This window comes from Gordionus sp. m RMFG-2023, chromosome 1, assembly GCF_954871325.1.
Source record: "Gordionus sp. m RMFG-2023 chromosome 1, tfGorSpeb1-WG-v2, whole genome shotgun sequence".
Classification (NCBI taxonomy): Eukaryota; Metazoa; Nematomorpha; class Gordioida; order Chordodea; family Parachordodidae; genus Gordionus; species Gordionus sp. m RMFG-2023.
The window spans coordinates 51374105-51397169 of record NC_088775.1 but is presented as its reverse complement, the minus strand read 5'-3'; the positions used below and the strand labels follow the sequence as shown (position 1 = coordinate 51397169).

At 27.5% G+C, this 23065-nt stretch overlaps 1 protein-coding gene and 1 long non-coding RNA gene across 5 annotated transcripts in view; one reads left to right on the top strand and one right to left on the bottom strand.

Annotated features, from left to right (window-relative positions):
• LOC135922351 (uncharacterized) lies at positions 1–584 on the bottom strand. Its single transcript, XR_010570861.1, has 3 exons — positions 454–584; positions 313–377; positions 1–267 (listed from the first exon to the last, which is right to left on the bottom strand). It is a non-coding gene; the product is annotated as an uncharacterized LOC135922351 (long non-coding RNA).
• Positions 585–3011: 2427 nt separating this feature from the next.
• Positions 3012–23065, top strand: part of LOC135922188 (synaptic vesicle 2-related protein-like) — a 135725-nt gene continuing 115671 nt past the window's right edge. For all 4 annotated transcript variants that reach the window (XM_065456614.1, XM_065456613.1, XM_065456612.1 and 1 more), the window contains exons 1-4: positions 3012–3212; positions 3257–3342; positions 20124–20222; positions 21035–21106. In XM_065456614.1, coding sequence (XP_065312686.1) covers positions 3083–3212; positions 3257–3342; positions 20124–20222; positions 21035–21106 — 387 coding nt within the window. In that variant the 5' untranslated portion in view covers positions 3012–3082. The remainder of the gene's footprint in view (positions 3213–3256; positions 3343–20123; positions 20223–21034; positions 21107–23065) is intronic.

Here is a 23065-nt window from a genome sequence, read left to right as displayed (position 1 = left end):
AAAGCTATATATAGTTACAAATTTATACCCATTAATTTTAAATAAAATAAAGACAGGTTAGTATAAATTTGGAATTATATAATATGTTAATAAAAAATAATTTAACCAATCAGCCTAATATTTTAAAGGAATAAAATTTATAAGATATATCTTTTTTGTTAAATATAGTATGTTGTTATATTAGTATTGGAGAATATGTACAATATTTTCTATAAACTGAATGGAGTAGAGTGTTGAGAGGTCTATATTTAAGGGCAAGTTGATCTACTAAAATTTAATATTATAATAGAAAACAAAATATCATAATAATACATATCAGATTTGGTCTGGGTAGGATATGCCCTTTTGATGGATAATAGAATGTGCACCTTTATAAACTATATAAATATAATTAGAATAGCATAAAATATCTGTATGTCATATTTAATTATTAGTTTTAAAAAAATTGATTACCTTTACACTTCCTATTTATATAAACTCAAAGTATTATGATGGGTTGATTATTGAAAAATGGTATTTAGCTTGTGAATCCAATTTCACCTTTTCGTAAAGCGACAAAACATATAAATTAATCATAATTCGAGATAGGGACGATACGAAAATTGACATCCAAGCTAAATAGTAAATCAGAAAATGACGTGTCGGATAAAAATATGTCTATCTCATTTCCCTTTAAATATAAATCAATAGGAGAATTGAAAAATTCTCAACTGTCTTCTAAGGATATTGAAGGTAATTTTTTTTTTATAGTGTATAATTATATATATTATGAGCAGATAAATATACAGTTGAACAAGCTATAGAAATGTAGGGTTTTGGCATGTTTCAGATTAAACTCTCATTACTCACAGGATTAGCTTGGGTAATTAAAAACAATATATTTCAATATTCAAATTTTAGTATTTTAAAAGTAATCACCCACTTAAAAATAACAAAAAAAGTTAATTAATTTTTTTACTGGTGTTTTTTTGTTCTTTAAGATAAAATGATTAGAATTGGAAATTACAATTATAATGTAAAATTTACAACTTATTTAAACAGATGTATTTTTTATATGAGAAAATCATCACATAATAAATATAATGGAAGGTTATGTAATTTAATCGTGATTGTTTTTTTTTAAAAAGTTTATTTTATATTATGCATTCAGCAGTCTTATCATATCAATCTTAGACCAGTTGACCAGTCTGAACCATCTTTTAATTGTTTTTGAGGAGTTATTTAGTTTTTATGTTCTTTTCTCTTTTTAGTTCATTTTTATTTTGAAATACTATGAGTTTGCCATAAAGGTATTTTATTGTTAAATTAAATATTGTATTATCTAATATGTATATATATATAATCTCCATAATCATAATATAATTATTTTACTATCATTTTAAAGTATTAATTTAAAGTGATTATATAGCCCAATGATTATTTTTTGTTAACTACCAGTTTGGGACACCAGGATACCCCATAATAAATTCAAAGGCTTTACATAAAAGTCTTATATTATATTTTGGTTTGATAATCTTGGCATGATTTTTAGTTTTATCATCTCACTCAAAAAAGTGTATGCAGAAAAAAACTTTCAAAATATATTATTAAAACAATCCCTAATTATAGTACCAATATAATCAAGCTCAAACTATAACACCAATAGATTTGACATCTAATAAAGAAAATGATGATTATTTTTCTATTGGTGAAACAAATGTTGCTGAGTTTAATAATACAAACGGGAGGTTTTAAATTATATTCAGAAAGTGGAAATACATTATAAATGCGAAATTATTATCTTTCAATTAAGGAAATTTTTTATAATTCGAAATTATTATCTTTCAATTAAGGAAATTTTTTATAATTATAACACTGCAATACCTTCATCAGCTTTAATTGAAAGGCTATTTAGTTTTGGCACAATGTACGCCGATACAGGAAATGTCTAATGATCAATCATTTGAAAAATTCGATTATCTATTTTAAATACTCTGATTATTATAATTAACTCAGCATTAAATATTTTATTAAATATTGATTTTCTTATTATATGAGTATGTTCTTCACAATAAATAAAAAAAAGTGTATTTTATAAACTATTCTAATTTAATTGTTAATGAATTTAAAAGTAACCACTATTTAAGATACTCTAATTAAGAAAGTATCTTTTATATTTTATCTTTTTGATATTTTGAAAACGATACTAGTATCTGTATCTAAGATTTATTTTTTTCACAAAGAATCTGTATCAATATCTAGATTGTTTTTCCAGAGAACCTGCCCAACTCTGCTTATAATTAAATAACTTATTTTATTCGAGTATTGCATAGATTCCAATTTATTTACATTTGGATTAGCTCTAATGTTTTTTTAATCATCAGCTTTTAAAAATATAGTATTGTATAAAAATTAATATTATATCACATCATAATTTTAAATCCTTATGCCTGTCTTCTGAAATTTTTGTCATATGACATTTTTTCACCTGACAAATCAACGTGATATATGACAGATTGTTTATATTCTGGTATTAACGAAAAGGATCTGTATAATTTATTTAATATTGATGCTTATATAATTAAATATTCTTTCTCTATTATATATAGTAATTGAATATTTTATATATAATTAAATATTATTTTATATAAAATTAAATATTACTTTATATATAATTATTGAATATTTTATATATAATTAAATATTACTTTATATAAAATTAAATATTACTTTATATATAATTATTAAATATTTTATATATAATTAAATATTACTTTATATAAAATTAAATATTACTTTATATATAATTAATTATTTTTATATTAGTAGTTAAATATTGCATAAATTTACAAATTTGTTTTTAATTATATTAAATCTATCAACAAATTTTAAAATATATTTTACTTTTATTTATATTTAAACATTTATATTAGCAGTTAAATATTGTATAAATTATCATATAAATATTTTATTAATTTATTAAAATTGAATAATATGTTAAAAATGTCTTGTTTGTATTCACCATCTTTCTTTTTTATGTCGCGAATTCAGCTGTGGAAATATTTAGTCCCCGAACCTTCGAGATAGGGACGATACGAAAATTATGACATCCAAGCTAAATAGTAAATCAGAAAATGACGTGTCGGATAAAAATATGTCTATCTCATTTCCCTTTAAATATGAATCAATAGGAGAATTGAAAAATTCTCAACTGTCTTCTGAGGATATTGAGGGTAATTTTTTTTTTATAATGTATAATTATATATATTATGAGCAGATAAATATACAGTTGAACAAGCTATAGAAATGTTGGGTTTTGGCATGTTTCAGATTAAACTCTCATTACTCACAGGATTAGCTTGGGTAATTAAAAACAATATATTTCAATATTCAAATTTTAGTATTTTAAAAGTAATCACCCACTTAAAAATAACAAAAAAAGTTAATAAATTTTTTTACTGGTGTTTTTTGTTCTTTAAGATAAAATGATTAGAATTGGAAATTACAATTATAATGTAAAATTTACAACTTATTTAAACAGATGTATTTTTTATATGAGAAAATCATTACATAATAAATATACTGAAAGGTTATGTAATTTAATCGTGATTGTTTTTTTTTAAAAAAGTTTATTTTATATTATGCATTCAGCAGTCCTATCATATCAATCTTAGACCAGTTGACCAGTCTGAACCATCTTTAATTGTTTTTGAGGAGTTATTTAGTTTTTATGTTCTTTTCCCTTTTTAGTTCATTTTTATTTTGCAATACTATGAGTTTGCCATAAAGGTATTTTATTGTTAAATAAAATATTGTATTATCTAATATGTATATATAATCTCCATAATCATAATATAATTATTTTACTATCATTTTAAAGTATTAATTTAAAGTGATTATATAGCCCAATTATTATTTTTTGTTAACTACCAGTTTGGGACACCAGGATACCCCATAATAAATTCAAAGGCTTTACATAAAAGTCTTATATTATATTTTGGTTTGATAATCTTGGCATGATTTTTAGTTTTATCATCTCACTCAAAAAAGTGTATGCAGAACTTTATATTATTAAATTTTTTATATAAATATATAAATTAAGAGTTTCTCAATCAGCTATTTCAAGTAGTTTTTGAATTTTGTTCAGCAATTTAGAAGACTAGACACAGCATCATTTGCTATAATATTCACAAAATTTTTCAAAAAAAATATCTTCTGATTATTGAACAAGTTAACTTAACAATATGATAGCTCCTTATGTGTTACTGATGGAGAGTAAAATATATATTTAGTACTTACATTTTATTTGTAAATCTTATAAAATAAAACATTAGTTAGGTATATATTAATACTTTCAACAATGCAGATGTTAGTATTAATATAAAATCATAAAGATTTTATTCTTTGTGTAGCTATAAGCATGAACATGCATATTTTAGATAATAATTTATAAAATATTAACAGATAACCATAACCTTCTCCTTTATTTGATGATGGGCAAATAGAGATTTTCCTTTTAATGGATGATTCAGAAATTTTCCCATTATTTAAGGAGGTATGAATACATTATACCTATATTTTTTTGACAGATATTCAGATATTTTTTTTTATTTTTATAAGGTTTGTTATAAATATTTATTACCAGAACTAAGCATAAATTATTTAGAAGATATATGTAAATAAAATATGAATTTTATAATATCTTATGAAATTTCTTTACATACTCAATAAATATATTTTTACCTATCAATATGTATATTAATCATTTATTATCTAAAATATTGAAATGAACAGTAATGCTGGCTATTAGTAGCTCTGATATTCAGATAATGTGAGTAATTGTAGAAAAAAATAAGAATTATTAGATTTTAAATTTTTTTTTGTTGCCTCAGAAATCAGTGCAAAGTATATTCTTGCTGTCCTATATGGACAATTAATAGTCTCAAGAACTGGGCTATCCCTACTTATTTGGAGCATTTTACAGCCTAACATCTATCAACTTTTAATAGAGTGGTATTACGATATAATAAAGCAGTATACCAATGGTTGTTCTAGCTGTCCTCATAGACCTAAAATAGCGCAGAGAATATTACATATAGAAGACCATTAGATTCTTGTTATTAGTTAGTTGTAGTTGATTCTTATTCAAAGTGGGTGGAGATAGCTCGTTTGAAAATTACGATATTACAACAGCCGTCACAATAATAAGAAGATCGAAGGGGTGTTTAACAAATTTGGGGTAACAAAGAAAGTTATTTCGGACAACTGTTCTCAATTCATATCACAAGAGTTCCAGTTGCTTTGCTAATCAAAAAAATTATTAATAATCAAGTCAACATTATCAAGATGAATGACTAAGTTGAAAAACGATTCTTTCACTCATGGAGTTGCGCGAGATTATAAAACAGATTCTGAAAATGTTTTAATAAATGCCTTGGAGACATATCGTATGAGCGAACATGCTGATGAAAGTCACGGTCCAGTCTTTGGTCCGGACTGGACCGATACCCTTGAACCGGACCGGACTACGGTCCTTAATAAAAAAATCGATCCAGACCGTGGTCCTAAATAAAAAGACCGTTCCAGGACCGGTCTTTTTATTTATTTAAAAAACATATTTTTTTAACCTAATTTAATTTGTTTTATCATTTTATTAAATTTAAGAGTATTATATAAACAATATAAAATTAATTATGAATAATATAATAATTAATACAAATATTTAATTTAAATAAATGCTAATGTCTTTGTTTGTAGAACTGCCATGGAAGGAATTAGAAGAGGGACTTAATGGAGGAGGTAGATCTATTCCATTCTTTAACCAAGAGCCCATACACATCAAAGCTTTTTGTTTGAAAGCCTGTTCCTTTTTTAGTGACAAGATCTCCTGCTTTCGAAAATATTTGTTCACAGGGGACAGATGTTGCTTGAATTGCTAAAAAATTTCTATCTGCTAATGAGAGGACTAGAAATCTATATAATAAACTATCTTGAATATTTACAAAATATAAAAGACCTTTCACTATTGGCTTTCCACCATACTAATATGTCATCCTTTAATGAAACAAGAGGTTCATTCAAATAGGTGTGAATTCTGCAAAATATCCATGCTTTTTGTTATTGGCATTATCTGAAGTACTGGCCAGTATATTATCCTCCAATTGATATACATCAATTACTTCTTTTATAGCTAAGGATATTTCTTCAGAAGTATGAGGAAATGGGATATGATTTATATCAAATAAAATATTTTTTAATGTAAAAGAAGAATCAATATAGTGTGCAGTAATGGCTATGAATGAAATTTTATTTATACTGCTCCACATATCTGTGGTAAAGCTTATTAAAGAATTATTTTTATTTAAAATATCTTTTAAAGAATTTCTTAGTTTCTCAAAATTAGCTGTATAAAAATTTTTAACTTTGTTTTTAGACAAGATTGTAACAGTTGAGTTTAAATATTTGGTTAAATTATGAAGACCTGGACTTTCAAAAGTCTTCATTGGCAGACAGTAGTGTTGTTAAATGGCTCGTTTTGAGCCGATTTTTAAAAAGGGCTAACTCAATATTTCGTTAAGAAAAATATTATGCAAGCCTCAAGATTTTGCTCATAGAAGGAACAAAGGTCTAGGCATATATTATCGAAATCTCGAGACTTAGGCAATATTTTTCTGGCTAAAATATTGAGTTAGCCGTTTTAAAAAATCGGCTCAAAATGAGTCGTTTAACAACACTAGCAGACAGTCCATTATTACCCATTTTATTATTAATAGGTTCATATGTTCAGTTTGAAATTTATCCAATGGTATTGAAGAAAGTGATCTTGTGCTTGTGGAGGGCATATTAAAATTAAGAGTAGATTGTGTTTTTGAGATATTTTCATCATTAGAAGTATATATTTTATGTTTTATCAGATGTCTGCTTAAGGTACCTAATTATTTTATTAAGAATAAGGTTAAGTTATTTTGACAATGAATTATTCAGACAGTTTCTTAAGAAAAAATAGAACTATATAAATAATAACCAAAATATTTTAATAATAATACTGCTTATTTTGATTAATTTATTGCTTAAAAATTTATAAACAATTATTTTGTTACTTGTTGCTGACGATACATTAAATTTGGTACTGCAGTGAACACATACTCTATGTTTTTTGGACTATAAGTAAAATGTTTCTTGGACAAACTTATGGTTTTCATATTGTAAAATAAAAATTAACAAAATCTAAAATAACTCCTCTAGAAAAATATCACATAATAAAATATACAAAAAAATTATATTAATTGAATAGTAAAGCAAACTTAAATATTAATAAAAGACCGGTCCGGACCGCATTCAGGACCGTAAAAAATAAAAAATCGGTCCGGTCTCGGTCTAAGACCGATAGGACCGGACTTGACCTTCACTACTGATGTCTCTGATCAAGGTTCTATGTTATGTCTTGGAAACATCGTATGAGCGAACACGGCGCTGCCTCTGAACGAGGTTCTATGTTATGTCTTGATTGTATGAGCGAACATGATGTTGCTACTGATCAAGGTTATTTAAAGATGATGTTAGGCAAGCAGTCGTAAGCCAGTTTCGGTTGGGTAAGACCAGATGCCCACAATAAAATAGAAAAGTCTTAAGATCTACAAAAAATAAATCACGATTCAAAATGTAAGGTAGGAGAATTTAAAGATTCGCAACCGGTTTGAATACAGAACCAAAGTACTTCAGGCTGGCGGAAGGGAATGATTGAGTGAAGATTTAATTATTCATATATTGTTATTGTGCGGATAGAACTATTTGGAAACATGCTAATCATTTGCGAAAACGAGCGGTATTATCGTGACATTATAAATAAAGGAATCTTCATGAAAAAGTAAAAGTCGGAAACAATTGATTCAATGTTAGAAGTTCTAAATTATATGATGCTATGTTCTTCACGGAATCGTAAGATGCCAAAAAGATTAATTAAGAGTGATTTTATTTAGGGAAAAGGTCAAAAACCCCGCTGTTTATAAAAATCACGTCTGTGCGTTATCGATATTTATACCGACGACACACGGCCATTTTTATTCTAATAATTGGCCATCATTACTGCTGTTATAATCGTATAATGTCATCAAAAAGAAAATGCCTAATGAAATAAAGTTGAATTTCTATCTTCACAAAAAGGCCTACATTAAACTTAAAATTAATTTTGTTTATTCTTCCGCTGGATTGACGTTGAATTCAAGAAAATTATCTTTATGTCCGGCAGATTTAAATAAAATTAGTTTTATACGTGATGACTATAAAATTACAAGATTGAATTTGAATTTATAATTAGTTAGTTTTCTTTTCAATAAAGATCTAAAAATTTTTCGATATATCTGTAGTGTATATTTTAATTTAATTTAGAAATTCTTACAAAAGTTTAATTAAAAATTTAAAATATATTGTTAAAATATTTTATCGATGCGCCTATTTATGCCGCCCTTAAATGATGACGGCTAAAAGGCGGCGCACCGCCGGCCGCCGATTAGATTTATAAAATTTTCGCCCGTAGTTATTCATGGCGTATTGATTTAAATAATATATTATAATTATAATATATTGAAATTAATAAAAATAAGCAAATATAAATATAGATAATAACACATATGATCAAATACTTTGGTCAATCCAATAGAGTGAAAGTCGTATAATTAGAAAGTGTAAAATTGTGATAAAAAAGTTTATTATTATATTTATATGGTAATTCCATATCAAATCAACCAAGGTTTCAACCCGAGCCTCTCAGAATTTTTTAAAATTTTGTATATTGCGAATACTATAAGAAAAAAAAATGAAATTTAAGGGTTTAAAGAGCGGGAAAATGTGACATTTTTGACAAAATGCACTACATTAACTTTCAAATATTTTAATAAATTAAGTTAGAGCATTAATTTAAATTTTACTATATAGCTTAATGATCTTTAATATTTTAAATTTTACTATATAGCTTAATAATGGATCTTTAATATTTTAAATTTTACTATATAGCTTAATATTGGATCTTTAATATAATATATAAAAAATATGATAAATTCCCAATTAATAACTAAAACCGGAAATGTATTCTTTCAATTTTTTTTCTTCTGTAATTTTATACCAGTCTGCTTTATATTTGTACAAAATCCTAGACTGGGTTGAACGTGGGCCTAGTTTTGACCCTTTGTATGGCTAAAATTGATCGAATTTAACATAAATATCATCATATTTAAAAATTATGTCTAAATAAAAGGCCTTTACTTTTTTATTTAAAAAAAAATATTTAAGACAGGTAGGGCAATATTTATTTAATTTTCTCTCGAAATTACTTGGTAAAATTTTCTAAACATATTTAATACTTTATTTGACTAAATAATTTCTATAATTACATGTAGTGTTATGGCTCGTTTTGAGCCGATTTTTAAAAACGACTAACTCAATATTTTAGCCAGAAAAATATGGCCTAAGCCTATAGATTTCTCTAATAGATGTCCAAACCTTTGTTCCTTCTACAAACAAAATCTTCAGGCTTGCCTAATAATATTCTAGATGAAATATCGAGTTAGCCGCCGTTTAAAAACACTAATTACATGTAATACAATCAAAAAATTTAAATATTATATAAAATTTTTAAATATCAACCCTAAGAATCTTGAATAAGTTTTGACTATCATTTTATTTTCTTCTAGGGGAATAAAGGTATAAAATAAAATTTTGTGTTCCAGATTTGTTTTACTGCCAAAAACCTGTTTTCAAGATGATTTTTCATACTTAGATATTCATCATCACAAATGTATAATTTATCTCTGATATTATTTCTTGCATACTTATATAAATCCATTATTGTCAATATAATATTATATGAAGTTGCAAGCTTGCTTTTGCTTGAGCTGCTAACCATTTATTAACCCCCTCGAAACTGTCGCAGGGACTTTTACCAGGTGCGGTTAAAAATAAATGCCACTACTTTTATCCCAAAATTATTTTCATGATTGTGTAGGTTAATAAACTTCTTTTTTTATTGGGTAACTACCCCATCAGAAAAATTATAAATTTTGGCTAATCTGCCAAATCTTTTTTTAAAGATAAGATTAATTTTGTTTGAAATAAATAAAAAGCACATTCGTTGTGCTTTGAACAACCTGATAACAAAATATACCTGTTTAATTAAGCCGTCTTAACCATAATTAATTATAAAAAGGTGAATAGTGGCCTGATTATTGGTCCAATAGAATCCTTATGCATGGTCCCGCACCACAAATGCATAATTTTCATAAAAGTTACCTAGAATTCGCCAACATATAAATCGAGTTTTACTGAGATTGGAAATAAGGATCGTTGTGAAGCTATAATAAAGAGGAATCAAATTATTTAGTATTTCTAAATAATTTACAAATTAGTTGATGGATTTTATCAGCAAGAAATGGTATATAATCTATTGAATTCACATCAAATTATAAATAAAATTACTTTAAAAAAATTAATTTATGGAAATTAACAAAATCGAATTTTGACGCATAATAATGTTCAAAACAAGTGAATTTAACCAAAGTGCTAAATTAACCACATTACACCTCCCCTCCCCTCACCTCTAAATATATATTAAAAATAATAAAGTAAGGGCCTTTCATTTATAGACCTTTGATTAATTTCAACCATATAAAGGGTTATTACTTTAGGCTTACGTTCAAACCAGTCTAGGATTTTGTACGTCTGGTATACATTTAACAGAAAAAATATATTTTTTTCTAAGCCCAGTTTCGGTTTTGTACTTCCGGTTTTGAGTATTAATTAGGTTTCTATCATGTTTATTTATATACATATTAAAGATCCATTAGCTATATAATAAAATTTAATTATTGTTCTAACTTAATTATCCTTGAAATATTTGAAAGTTATTGAAGTGCATTTCTTCAAAAATGTAGCATTTTTCCTCTCTTTAAACCCTAAAATCTTAGCGATTAAGTGATGTAGGGTGAGAATTTCTTTTCTTTCGTAGTTATAGTTAGATCAGTTAGATCTTTTCCCGAAAGTCTTATCGGCGGTGATATTTCTTTTTTTTAAATGATCGGTTGTCGGCGGCGATTAGATTTAGACAAAAAAATTAGCGGCAGAATTATAAATTTATTGGAAACACTTTTAAAACAAAATTTATGCTTTACTATGCAAAGTTCTAATTAATTATAACTATAATTTATCGGTTTTATTAAGTTATAATTATCAGGTAAAAATTTATTTTGTTTTATAGTACATAATAATGATCTTTTAGAGTTCAGAATGAGCCTAGATATGGAAAATACACGCTCACTGGGTCTGCTCATAGCCGAAATAGAACTTTTCTAGCTAATATTGAAAGTTTAGGAAGACCCAATGCTCTTATCTTCCAAAAATCGAAGATATTTTTATCACTAAATTATATAGCGAAATAAAGATCTTTTTCTAGACTAGTTGAATAGTAATTATTGTTCCAGATTTTTGTGATGAATGTTTTTGGAATCTAATATCTTAAGATAATTGAATTATGAAGCAACTTATGTGGTTTCACATTCGGTTAATTAGTCCGTGTAAGGCACAGAGAGGTAGTGTGTTGACATAAAAATTGCACAGGAGTAATATTTTTAAGGAGAAATGAATAAATAAAAATAATTTATGTATATTAAACTACTACTTGAAGATCATATTGGAAATCTATGATAAAATTTATTAAGCATATTTTGTTTAGAGATGTTATGAAAGAACTATCATATTCCTTTACAATTATATGATTTTTAATTTCACTACTAAATTAAAAAGTTAAATTTATATTTTTGGGCAGATTTATCAAATTTTTGAAGGTTCTAAGAAAATTTAGAAATTCATGCACCCATTCCTATTGGAGTTTCTCCATTTTATTTAATAAAATTTTATAGAATTTTTGTTATTGCCACTCACTTTCTAGCATTATTAAAATACCATGCCAACATGTAGTCACATTTAATTTTAGGGTTTTATGTTTTTTCCCATAAGATTTTTGATTTCCACTATCATCATCAAACCCAAAGCGATCTTCGTAAAAAGGATCATTATCATCCAAGTCTAAAATATCCATTGTAAATTATATCAATTAAAAGCATTTCCTATTTTTCGATATCGATTATACCGCTGTTTTGAATCTTAAGGCAACTATAATTTCTCTCACTTTTTTATTGAGATTTTCTATTTTATTAATTTTTTTTATTTTATCTACTTACTGCCGTTAGATTATTTAATCCATTTCCCAATCATAAATGATGGTCATATTTTTCTAGACGAACACCTCTCTTTATATTGAGTCCTGCATCCGTAACCATTTGAATTTTCTTAGACCCTAAATTGAATTCATTAACTTTATATGTCTCGGAAATAGTTTCGGAGGTATGTTTTTGAGCGACATGATGCGTAGCCAATGTATAAATAATTCGTCGAATTTTTCCATCGGCAGCACCATGTTGAACGCCGACATTTTTTGGCGGCGGCGGCCTATTCGTACAGGTCTTGTTATATATACTATTAATATACAAAATTTAAAAAAAATTCTGGGGGGGGGAGGTCGGGTTGAATATCGACTGAGAGATCAGAATAAAAAAAGAGTCAAGAAATGAATGAGTTATTAAGACAATGGAAATTTTATATAAAAAGTATAATAATTATAAACTAAAAGAATGTAAAAAAAATTAAAAAAATGTAAAATATCATATGGCATCCATATATAGATATAACATTTGACTGGTATCTCGAATCCGATTTTTTGTCGGTGTTAATTAACAGGATAAAATTTTTATTTGAATGAAAAGATTAATTTACTATTTTATTAGATGATGCAATTTCTGTAGAACGGTTGTTATAATTCGTGTTGCGACTATGTATACATGAGTAATCTTAAACAAGGGGCCGGTTCAATTGTTAAGAGATGAGGGATATCTCCCATTGGGGCGTTTAGCTAGGGTTATCCCTGCTGGTTTCAAAGTTAAAGGTATGTTTGCCTTAGTTAAAACTTGGCGAATTATGATATTTATAATTTTTTTTATCTAAATTGGCGTCTACAATGGAAATGGTGGTGACCGTTAGAATACCATAAAGCGTGAATTAAAAAGTAGTAACAATAGGACAATTAGTAGTTATATAGCAATCCATAACGTTCTTCCGTAAACATACGCAATTTTTACTTGGTATAGCCTTCAACCATTCATATTCTTTTGTTTTTTTTAGAATTTCAAACTGTTCATTGCCAAAATTTACCTATTTTGATTTTTTAAATTTAGTGTTGACTTAGTTTTAATTCTTATTTGTCTCATTCATTTCATTTTCAAGATATATTATATAAAATTGGATAATTATTGAAGATGCCAATTTTTATAATGCTAGCAGATGACAAGTCTTCTGCATATTTTATAGCCTTCAGCACTCAATTTGAAGCACTATGATACAATATAATAAAATACCTTGAATTTTTTTTCATTCAAAATAAAATTATGAACATTGCAGCGGATCGGATGTAAATTCACGGTTATTTTTTATTTTTTTGTTCAATTTTTTCCAATTATCCGATAAAATTATGCTATTGTAATTAAATGGTTCAAAAAAAATTATTAATTGTATTTAAACGATTCTCAATTTGAAACAATTTAACAATATGCTATAGTAAATTTTATCAAAAATCGTGGGATTTTTTCCATCTATATTTAATAAAAGGATTCGATTATTATGCAAACTGTGAGCAAGAAATTCGGCCGCCTCCGTCTATATAAACTGCATGGTAAAATTTGGCTCGCCTACAACACCGCCTCCCATAATCTTTTTCCTGGAATACATATCTCCTTATAAATTTGAGACGATTTCTTATATTTTAAGAAAATAATCTTGTTATTATGTTTGATTTAGATTCCATATGTGCAATTTCTTAATTTTCCTCATTCTTTACGTTATTATGGCCAATTACATGTATAGAGCCTTAAAATTTGAAAATATCGCGATTAGTTATTTAAAAATCACCTTACTGCATTAATTTGACGTTATCAATAAATATATTAGTATTTAATAATAAATAATTTATATTGAAATTAAACATGGAATATTTAATATTAATATAGTTTTTAAGTAATAATATAAATACTTATTGATCACAAATCTCAACCTATTTAATACCATTTGTAATTTTTATTTATTTTCCTTTCCTAACTTGTAACCATACTCACATCAAAGTGAACCGTTCGTGAAAACAAAAAAAAACATAACTTTCCTTTTCTTTTTCCATTGACCATCCATCACAAAAATTTACATTTTTTATTAACTTTTTCTTTACTTTCCTTGAAAACAAAAAAAACAACTGCTCGGTATATAACATAATCATAAACGATTCCCTCGTTATACCATTTAATAACTTATATTATACTCCCATCACTCTACAATGAGGATACTCGAGTATATAAAATAATAAATAAATTAATAAAATACTTTCCTCCAATGGACTTTAATACCATTTAACCGAAAGCATAAATTACCAAAACACCCCCAGTTGTTCAGTATTCAACTACTTCATTAAGTTATTTTGTTTTGTACTCCACTAATTTTATCAATTACGTGATTATTTAAATAACCAAAGGAATCTCTTCCTTTAAGGGAAAACAAAAAAAATTGTCTTTGCCCTTCAATACCCTGAGACTCAATTATAATCCCGTATAATTATAGGATGTTGAGTTCTCCCTCCGAAATATAAAAATCCCTTCATTTTCCAGGCCTTTCATAGTTTCAATTAAGCATCCTCTAATGGATTCCATTAACACTTAATCCCAAAGAAGCCTACCCCTATCTTTATGATAGTATCTTACTCCCAATACTACGCAAGTATCGTTATCAGAGTATCCGAAAAGAATCAATATTTTTATTATTCACATTTAACATATTATGCTGTATGATTCCAATAATCTAAGATTCTGGAAAAATAATCAGATAAGATTAATATTTAAGCATTTTCATATTATCTTTATCCTTTCTTACTTTCTCCTAACCTTACGTGATCATTATGTCTGATTACCGCAATTCCATTTATTAGCAAAATTTCATTTAATTTGGAACCAAGGTTTTCTACTATACGACCTTTTTCCCATTTCTTCCCTTTGTTATCAAACAAACGGGCCCATACAATTCTTCCCACAGGATATTTTATTACAATCTTATCAACCGAAGGTACACCAGTTCCATCTTTGGATTTTAAGAAATCCAACGGCATTCTGGTCCTTCTCCCCAAAAATAACTCCACCGGAGTAATTCCCTCTCGGTTTCTGGAATTATTATAATATAAATGGGCCATCCAAACATCATTACTTTCTTGTTTGGCCTTTTTAATCCAATTTTTTACGATAGCTATCATTTTCTCCGCCTGTCCATTGGAACTGGGATGATATGGTGGAGCTAATACGTGTTTAATTTCCATCGCATTACAAAAATCTTTGAAACTTTCACTTACAAAGGCCGGACCTCCATCAGACACTATTGTCTTTGGAATCCCAAATCTAGCCCATAACCTTTGTAACAATTTGATAACAATTCTAGTAGTTAATCCATGAACCTCTTCATATTCAATCCACTTAGAATATGCATCAACAACTAAAAAATACGACTTCTTGTTTAAGTCAAAGAAATCCACGTGAACACGCTCCCACGGCCTTTCAGGTCTCGGCCAATAACTGCCTGGTTCCTTCCGGGGCATAACGGCACACGAATTACATGGAATACAACTCCTTGTAATCTTTTCAATATCATCGCTCATTCCAGGCCACCATACATACTCACGAGCCCAAAATTTCATTTTATCCCGACCCTGATGTCCTGCATGCAACAATCGTACAATTTTATACCGTAATTTCAACGGAATCACGGCTCTATTACCCCGTATCAAACAATCATCCACTACGGACAATTCCTTTTCAATTTTTTTATAAACTTTACTATTATTTTTACATGGTTCTTGTCCCGTCAAAAATAATTTTACTCGACCCAATTCCTTATCCCCTAAGGTATTGCTTTTAAGATCCTCCCAATTCGTAGGACCACCCTTTAACATATGTGATAAAGAACAAATTAATACCCTGTCTTCATTCACCATTATACTTTTGTTACCGTCAAGATCCCCTTCACTGGATCCTAACTTAGATAAAATATCAGGCAAACAATTTTCCTTGCCCCTGCGATATCTGATTTCCACATTAAAACTTCCCACCAGTAACAACCAACGTTGCAACCGGGGAGACAGCATTAACTCCTTATTATCTTTTTTAAATAAATGAATTAACGGCTTATGATCCGTGTAAATTATAAATCTTTTACCGATCAAATATTCCTGACATTTGGTTAATCCAAAGATAACCGCTAGGGCTTCTTGTTCAATAACCGAATGTCTAGTTTCCACTTCCCTGAAAACTCTCGAAAAAAATATGATGGGTCTTTCCACACCATCCATTAAATGTAACAATGCACCTCCAACCCCCTTGTTTGATGCATCAACTGCCAATATGATCTCTAAATCATTATTAAAACATACCAAAATCGGTTCCTCACCAATTTTTCCTTTTAAAATATCAAAAGCATTTTTCTGTTCAATTTTCCACACAAAATGAACACCTTTCTTTAATAAACCATACAATGGAGATGCCAATTTTGCAAAATCTTCCACAAAACGATGATAATAATTTACCATTCCCAAAAATGATTGCAACTCCGCTTTATTGGTTGGCGGATTCATATTCGTTATATTTTTTAAATTTTTTTCCAGAGGTTTCACCTCCATTCCATTTATGCGATGTCCTTAGATAACTTCCGTTACCCCAAGAACACTCTTTTCCTTGCTGGCCCTCAGACCTTTATCACGAATCCGCTTGAAAACCTCTTCCAAACGTTGATTATGTTGCTCTGGTGTTATACCAGTCACCAACACATCATCCATATAATAATAAACTCTTTCTAGGCCCTGGAAAACTGATGCCATAGTGCGCTGAAATATCGGCGCTGACACACTTAATCCAAACGGTAGCCTACAAAAGGCAAATAATCCTTTCGGAGTCGTTATTGTAAATAATTTATGAATTTCTTCTTTCAAAGGCAATTGCAAATAAGCCGAAGAAAAATCAACCTTGGAAAAATACTTGGCACTTTTAAACTGGCCAAAATTTCCTCAATCCTAGGCAATGGATATTTTACCTCCACTACCCATCTATTTAACGTTACACGGAAATCAGCACATAGCCTTAACTTTCCATTCGATTTTCTAACAGGTACCAATGGTGTGGCCCACTCACTATATTCCACAGGAATAATGATGCCATCTCTAACCCATTGATTCAATTCTTCATCGATTTCCCTTTTCCACTCAAAAGGAACTCTTCGACAAGCCAAAAAGATGGGTGAAAAACCCTCTTTAAGTTTAACGTCTACATGATAATCATTTAAACGTCCTAATTTTTCTTCAAAAATTATACCATATTTTCTAACCAAAACAGGTATAGCCAGATCGATCTTTTTTAATCCATCGATTTCAATTTCCATAAATTGATCCCTATCAATTTTACCATTTATTTCCGTATGATCAGAACTGATCCCTACCCTTTCAGGAGTTTCAATAAAATTATTATTACCGACAATCCTATTTTCATCGTTCAATAATTTAGATATCCCTTCTTTCTGAAGTTCATCTCGGATATTATCCGCCATTAAATCTCCTTTATCAAATCCGCTATCAATAATAAATAAATTCCAATAATTATTATACGGTCCAATTGTGGTAATCCAATCCCACCCCATAATGGTTTCCACTGCTTTTCCCACTATCCATAAATCTAAACTTATGATAGTATCATTAAAAACCACATACCATTGAGTTTTACCCAAAACCTCAATTTCAGAACCATCGAACTGTTTTAAACACATATTTTCTTTAATAATCACGCCATTAGGCCAATATTTATAAAAATTTTCACAAGACATTATCGAAATGCTCGCACCAGTGTCAAATAGCATATCAATATACCTGCAGTCAATTCTCAAGTTAACCCTAGGACATTGACCCAGTCTATTTATTCCATCAGTCCTTAAAATTTCACAAGTTTTAAGGGGCTGATCGCTATATATTCCCTCTGAAATATGCATTTCATTAAAATTTAAATTTCCTCCTAAATTCAACTCAGAATTTCGAGGCTTTTTACTAATATAACTATATTTTTTCATAATATCCCGAGGATATTTCTCCCACTTAAAATTATCAACATTTTTTCTATTTGTATATTTCACAATGCTCCCAGGAAATCTTTCCCATTTAAAATTATCAACATTTTTTCTATTTGTATATTTCACAATGCTCCCAGGAAATCTTTCCCATTTAAAAGCATTATTTTTCATTATATTCACATTAAAACTATAATCCGTTTTAACTTTATCTTCATGATAACAAACATTTTCATTAAAACCATTAAAATTACGAGAATCCCATCTCTTTCTATTATAATATACTTTCTTAAAATTTTTATTTCCCTGTATTCCAACTGCTATATGATTACATTAGCTATCATATAGTCAGTGTAAAGCACAATTTATAGCTATATGTCCCGTCTCTTTACATTTAAAACATAAACGAGACCCATCCAAATCCGATTTCAACGAATCAACTTTATTTACATCTAGGCCTGAAATCTTTCTTACGTTGGAATTTTCTCCACTAGATTTTTGCAATGGAAAACCCATTCTAAAATTCTGTTCCTTTACAATACAGGTTTTGGCTTAATGACCCTTGTAACCGCACCGATTACAAATTATGTCCGCAATAATTTTTGGAAAACTCTTTCCATTCGAAATAATTCTATCACCGAATTGTTTCTTATCCCCTTGATTATTCATACTAATCAACCTGGATACATCACTATAAATATCTTTAATAGATTCTTTTATATCTTTTAATTCCTGGAGGATAACCACTGATCTCTCCATAAATTCCAAACGATCATCAATATTATCTTTCATCGTTTCAACCATTCCTGGTTTGCCGTTCTTGATTTCATTTAAAATTTCATTTAAACTACTTTCCAAGTCCGAAATTCTTTTAAAACAATTAACAGACACCAGAGTGTCCTTTTTCCAATTACCATATACCTTGGTCGCAACCAAAGTACATTTTCCACATAAAAATTTCAAAAGTATATATATTGAATATAGAATTATTATTAATCCTAATGTAACTAAGTGATGACCTATATCCAATTCATTAAGGTTCTGATACAAGATTTTATAACCCATATCCTTAAAGATGGCAATTTTATTAATAAAAGTAGGCTCAGAATACTTATCGAAATACACAACCATCGCATATTACAAATTTCTACTTTAAAATTACGTTATTACAAAAAGAAAAAATATTTTTCCAAACTACTTTGTTAATTAAAATTCACAAAAAAAAAATTTAAACCACAAAAACGTTATTATTGCGTTGTGTCCTAAGGTAACCTATAATATGTAAAATAAAAAAAAGTTTTATTTTTTTACCTTAAAATAATGAATACCCTTGAATTTCCAGGTTCGAATCCTGGGAGAACGGTCAACACTTTTTAAGTGTAAACTGCATACCCATAGTTGATATTGAATTGTATTAAACGATAGAATAAGTATAACAAAATACTATTTAAATTATTCAAAATTTCTTTATTTCATAAAATTATATAATTATTATTTCTTCTTTTTTTATAAATTTAACAAAAATTTTTCAATGAATTAATTTTACAAAAATATATATTTTTAAAAAAATATATTATTATAATAATTATTATCTTTTTACATTACATAATAATAATTCTTTTTTACCAATCAGATGTCTACAATCCATCTGATTGACATTTGGAGCTTATCTATATATGTATATATATATATATATATATCTATTTTTTTACATACTAAGACATATAGTATGTTACTTTTTTAGTTAAAATAGGCGAAAGTTTCCTTTTTTATACAATTACTTTTTCATACAAAGTAACTAGCTACAAAATATTACAAAATAGTAATGATAAAATAACAATAATAAACAATGATTTGTTTAGTTAATATTCTTTCTAACTCAAGTTATAACTTTTTCTTGTTTTTCATAGATGTCAGATGCCATGGAGATGATGATTTTGAGTATTTTATCACCCGCCCTGCATTGTTCATGGGGGCTTTTGGCCTGGCAAAGGGCCCTCATTACAACTGTAAGTTTAATTTAAATTAAATCTCATTTAATTTCACACTATAATTAATAAAAGTTTCTTTTTCATATTTGCTTATTCTTTTTATCTGGCATTCTCTCATTAAAGATTAGTTTTCAAATCCATAAAATTTTGCCATTAACTTGTTATTTAGTATTTTGATTTTCACCCCCTGTCAATTTTTTATTTAAATATCATGAATATAAAATGTTAAAATATCGAACCTTTAAAACTTTTCATGATGTATAAGTATTGGAGTGTATAAGCTTTAAAAAATATGTTTAAAATAATGTTTCTAAATTAGTTTTATAATTTTTTATGAAACATTGGCCGCAATTCTTTTACCGTAATTTTTATTGTATTTTATCAATATTTTAGCCCCTTACCGATACTCTATATATATAAGTGACATAAAATTTAGTATCATTTTAACTTATAGAATATCTTTTAACTTAATGTGAATGGTAGCCAAATTTAAAATCATAAGTCGCCTCTCTGTTTTCGTCAAATTTGTAACTCGTGCAATGTAGAAATAATCTATTTTCCCTAATATTTATATAAAAATTATATTCTTGATCGTGAATGAGAAACATTACAAAAGGTCACAAAATATGAATGGATTTTAATCATTAACACATTCCTAGATGGCAAAATAAGTTTTTGTTAAATTATTAAGCGTTATTTTAAATTGAGTATTTTATTTTTCCAACTTAAAATGGATATTTATAAATTATGACTTAGTATCAATTCGAAATTTTTAAGGTCTTTACATACATATCATCTGATATATTTTTAAATAATTTTTATATATTCAGGCGGTATTTGTGGGTATGATGATGAGCTCTACGTTTTGGGGAAAAATCTGCGATCGGTTCGGCAGAAAGACGGTTATTTTCTTTAAAATATTGATAATATTTTATTTAAATTACAAAAGCTTTTTTAAATTGAGCCTACAAAAAAATTATATGTATATAATATTTCATTTCTTTATAAATGGATTTCGCAAATATTTTAATTTACGACATCAAACCTTTTATTTTCAAATATAAAATCAAATAATAATTAAATAAAGAAAGGGAAAATAAAAAATCGATAAATTGATTTTGATATAAGAAGAGAAGAGGTTAATTATTATTTTGATAATTAGGTTAATTTGTAAAAACTCAACCGATGACTTTCAAAAATTGAAACCTGTCATCGATCTTAATCTGAGCTAGTTTATAAATGAACCAACTCGATTTTTTTAAATAAATCAAAGGCTTATGAAACAAACTTTTGTTTCTAATAGGGGTTAGAAATAATAATAATTAAAATTATTATCTCGATTTTTTAACCATACTTGGGTTATGGGTTAAATTATTTAAATCTTAATTTTTTTATTTATATTCAAGATTATATTAACTGGCAAAAAATTTTCAATTAAAAAAAATTTACATTTTTACACATTATATCCAAACAGAGTAGGAACAGCTACATCCTCGAGCGCCTTTATATTTCATCCTTTAATTTTATTGTAAAAATTGTTCAAAAAATAATCCTAATATTAAATATATTTGTTTTGTTATATTAATACAATAAAAATAATATTTATTTATTTAAATTTTGAAACTATATATCAGAGACCTGCAGAGGTACCATTTGTACGGCCCGGCCCAGATTAAAAAATTTTCGGCCCGGCCCGGATTTTTTTCCCAAAAATTTTTTACGGCCCGGCCCGGGCTTAAAAATTTAAGGCTCGGCCCGAATATTTAAAAATTTTTTGGGGCCCGGCCCGGCCTAGATTTAAAAAAAATTTTTTTTAGGCCCGGCTCGGAATTTATAAAAATTATATTCGACCTGGTATATTCAAAAAATTCATTAATTCGTATTTTATCATATTTTTCGGCGATTATTACATTTAATAAGCAAATATATTAGCTAATGTTGTTAAACGGCTCGTTTTGAGCCGATTTTTAAAAACGGCTAACTCAATATTTTTGCCAGAAAAATATTGACTAAGCCTCGAAATTTCGTTACTATATGTCTAGACCTTTGCTCCTTCTATGAGCAAAATTTTCAGGCTTTCATAATATTTTTCTGGATAAAAAACTTAGTTAGCCGTTTTTAAAAATCGGCTCAAAACGAGCCGTTTAACAACACTAATTTATTTTTTTTTAATTCTAAACAGATATTTAATATATTACAAATACTATGTATTTATAAAAAAAATAAAAATGATATTTTTAATAAAAAATATAACATATATATTATATATTATTTAATAATGTATTTAATCCTTTGCGTATTTATTCCATGGCAGGAAAACTATAATTTTATTATGTAATAGATACTATGAGTGTTAACTAGTGTTAACTTTCATCAAACATTATATTAATCATAACTATATATAATCATTATAATTATATCTAATTGACGAATATAATAATTCATGTTGTATAAATTTTTTAAAAAAATACGGCCCGGCCCTGCCCGGGTATTTTTAAAAAAAATTTTCAAGCGGCCCGGCCCGGGGTTTTTTAAAAATTTCAGGCCCAGCCTGGGTATATTTTAAAATTTTAAAATACGGCCCGGCCCTGGTACCCGTACCGGGCTTAGGGCCCGGCCTGCAGGTCTCTGCTATATATAATGTTGAGGTGAATTGTTATTTACATTTATTTTTTTATTTGCTTTTTAAATCATAAAACATGGAAGACGATATAGTGTTGTTATCAGATGTAGAAGATACTGATTGGATTAAATAATACAATTCTACAGTAAATATTTTTCTCTTCTAAAAGAGGTGAAACTAAATAATATTAATGAAACGAATTAAAGAGCCAAATGCTTATAATCGAAATAATTTTTCA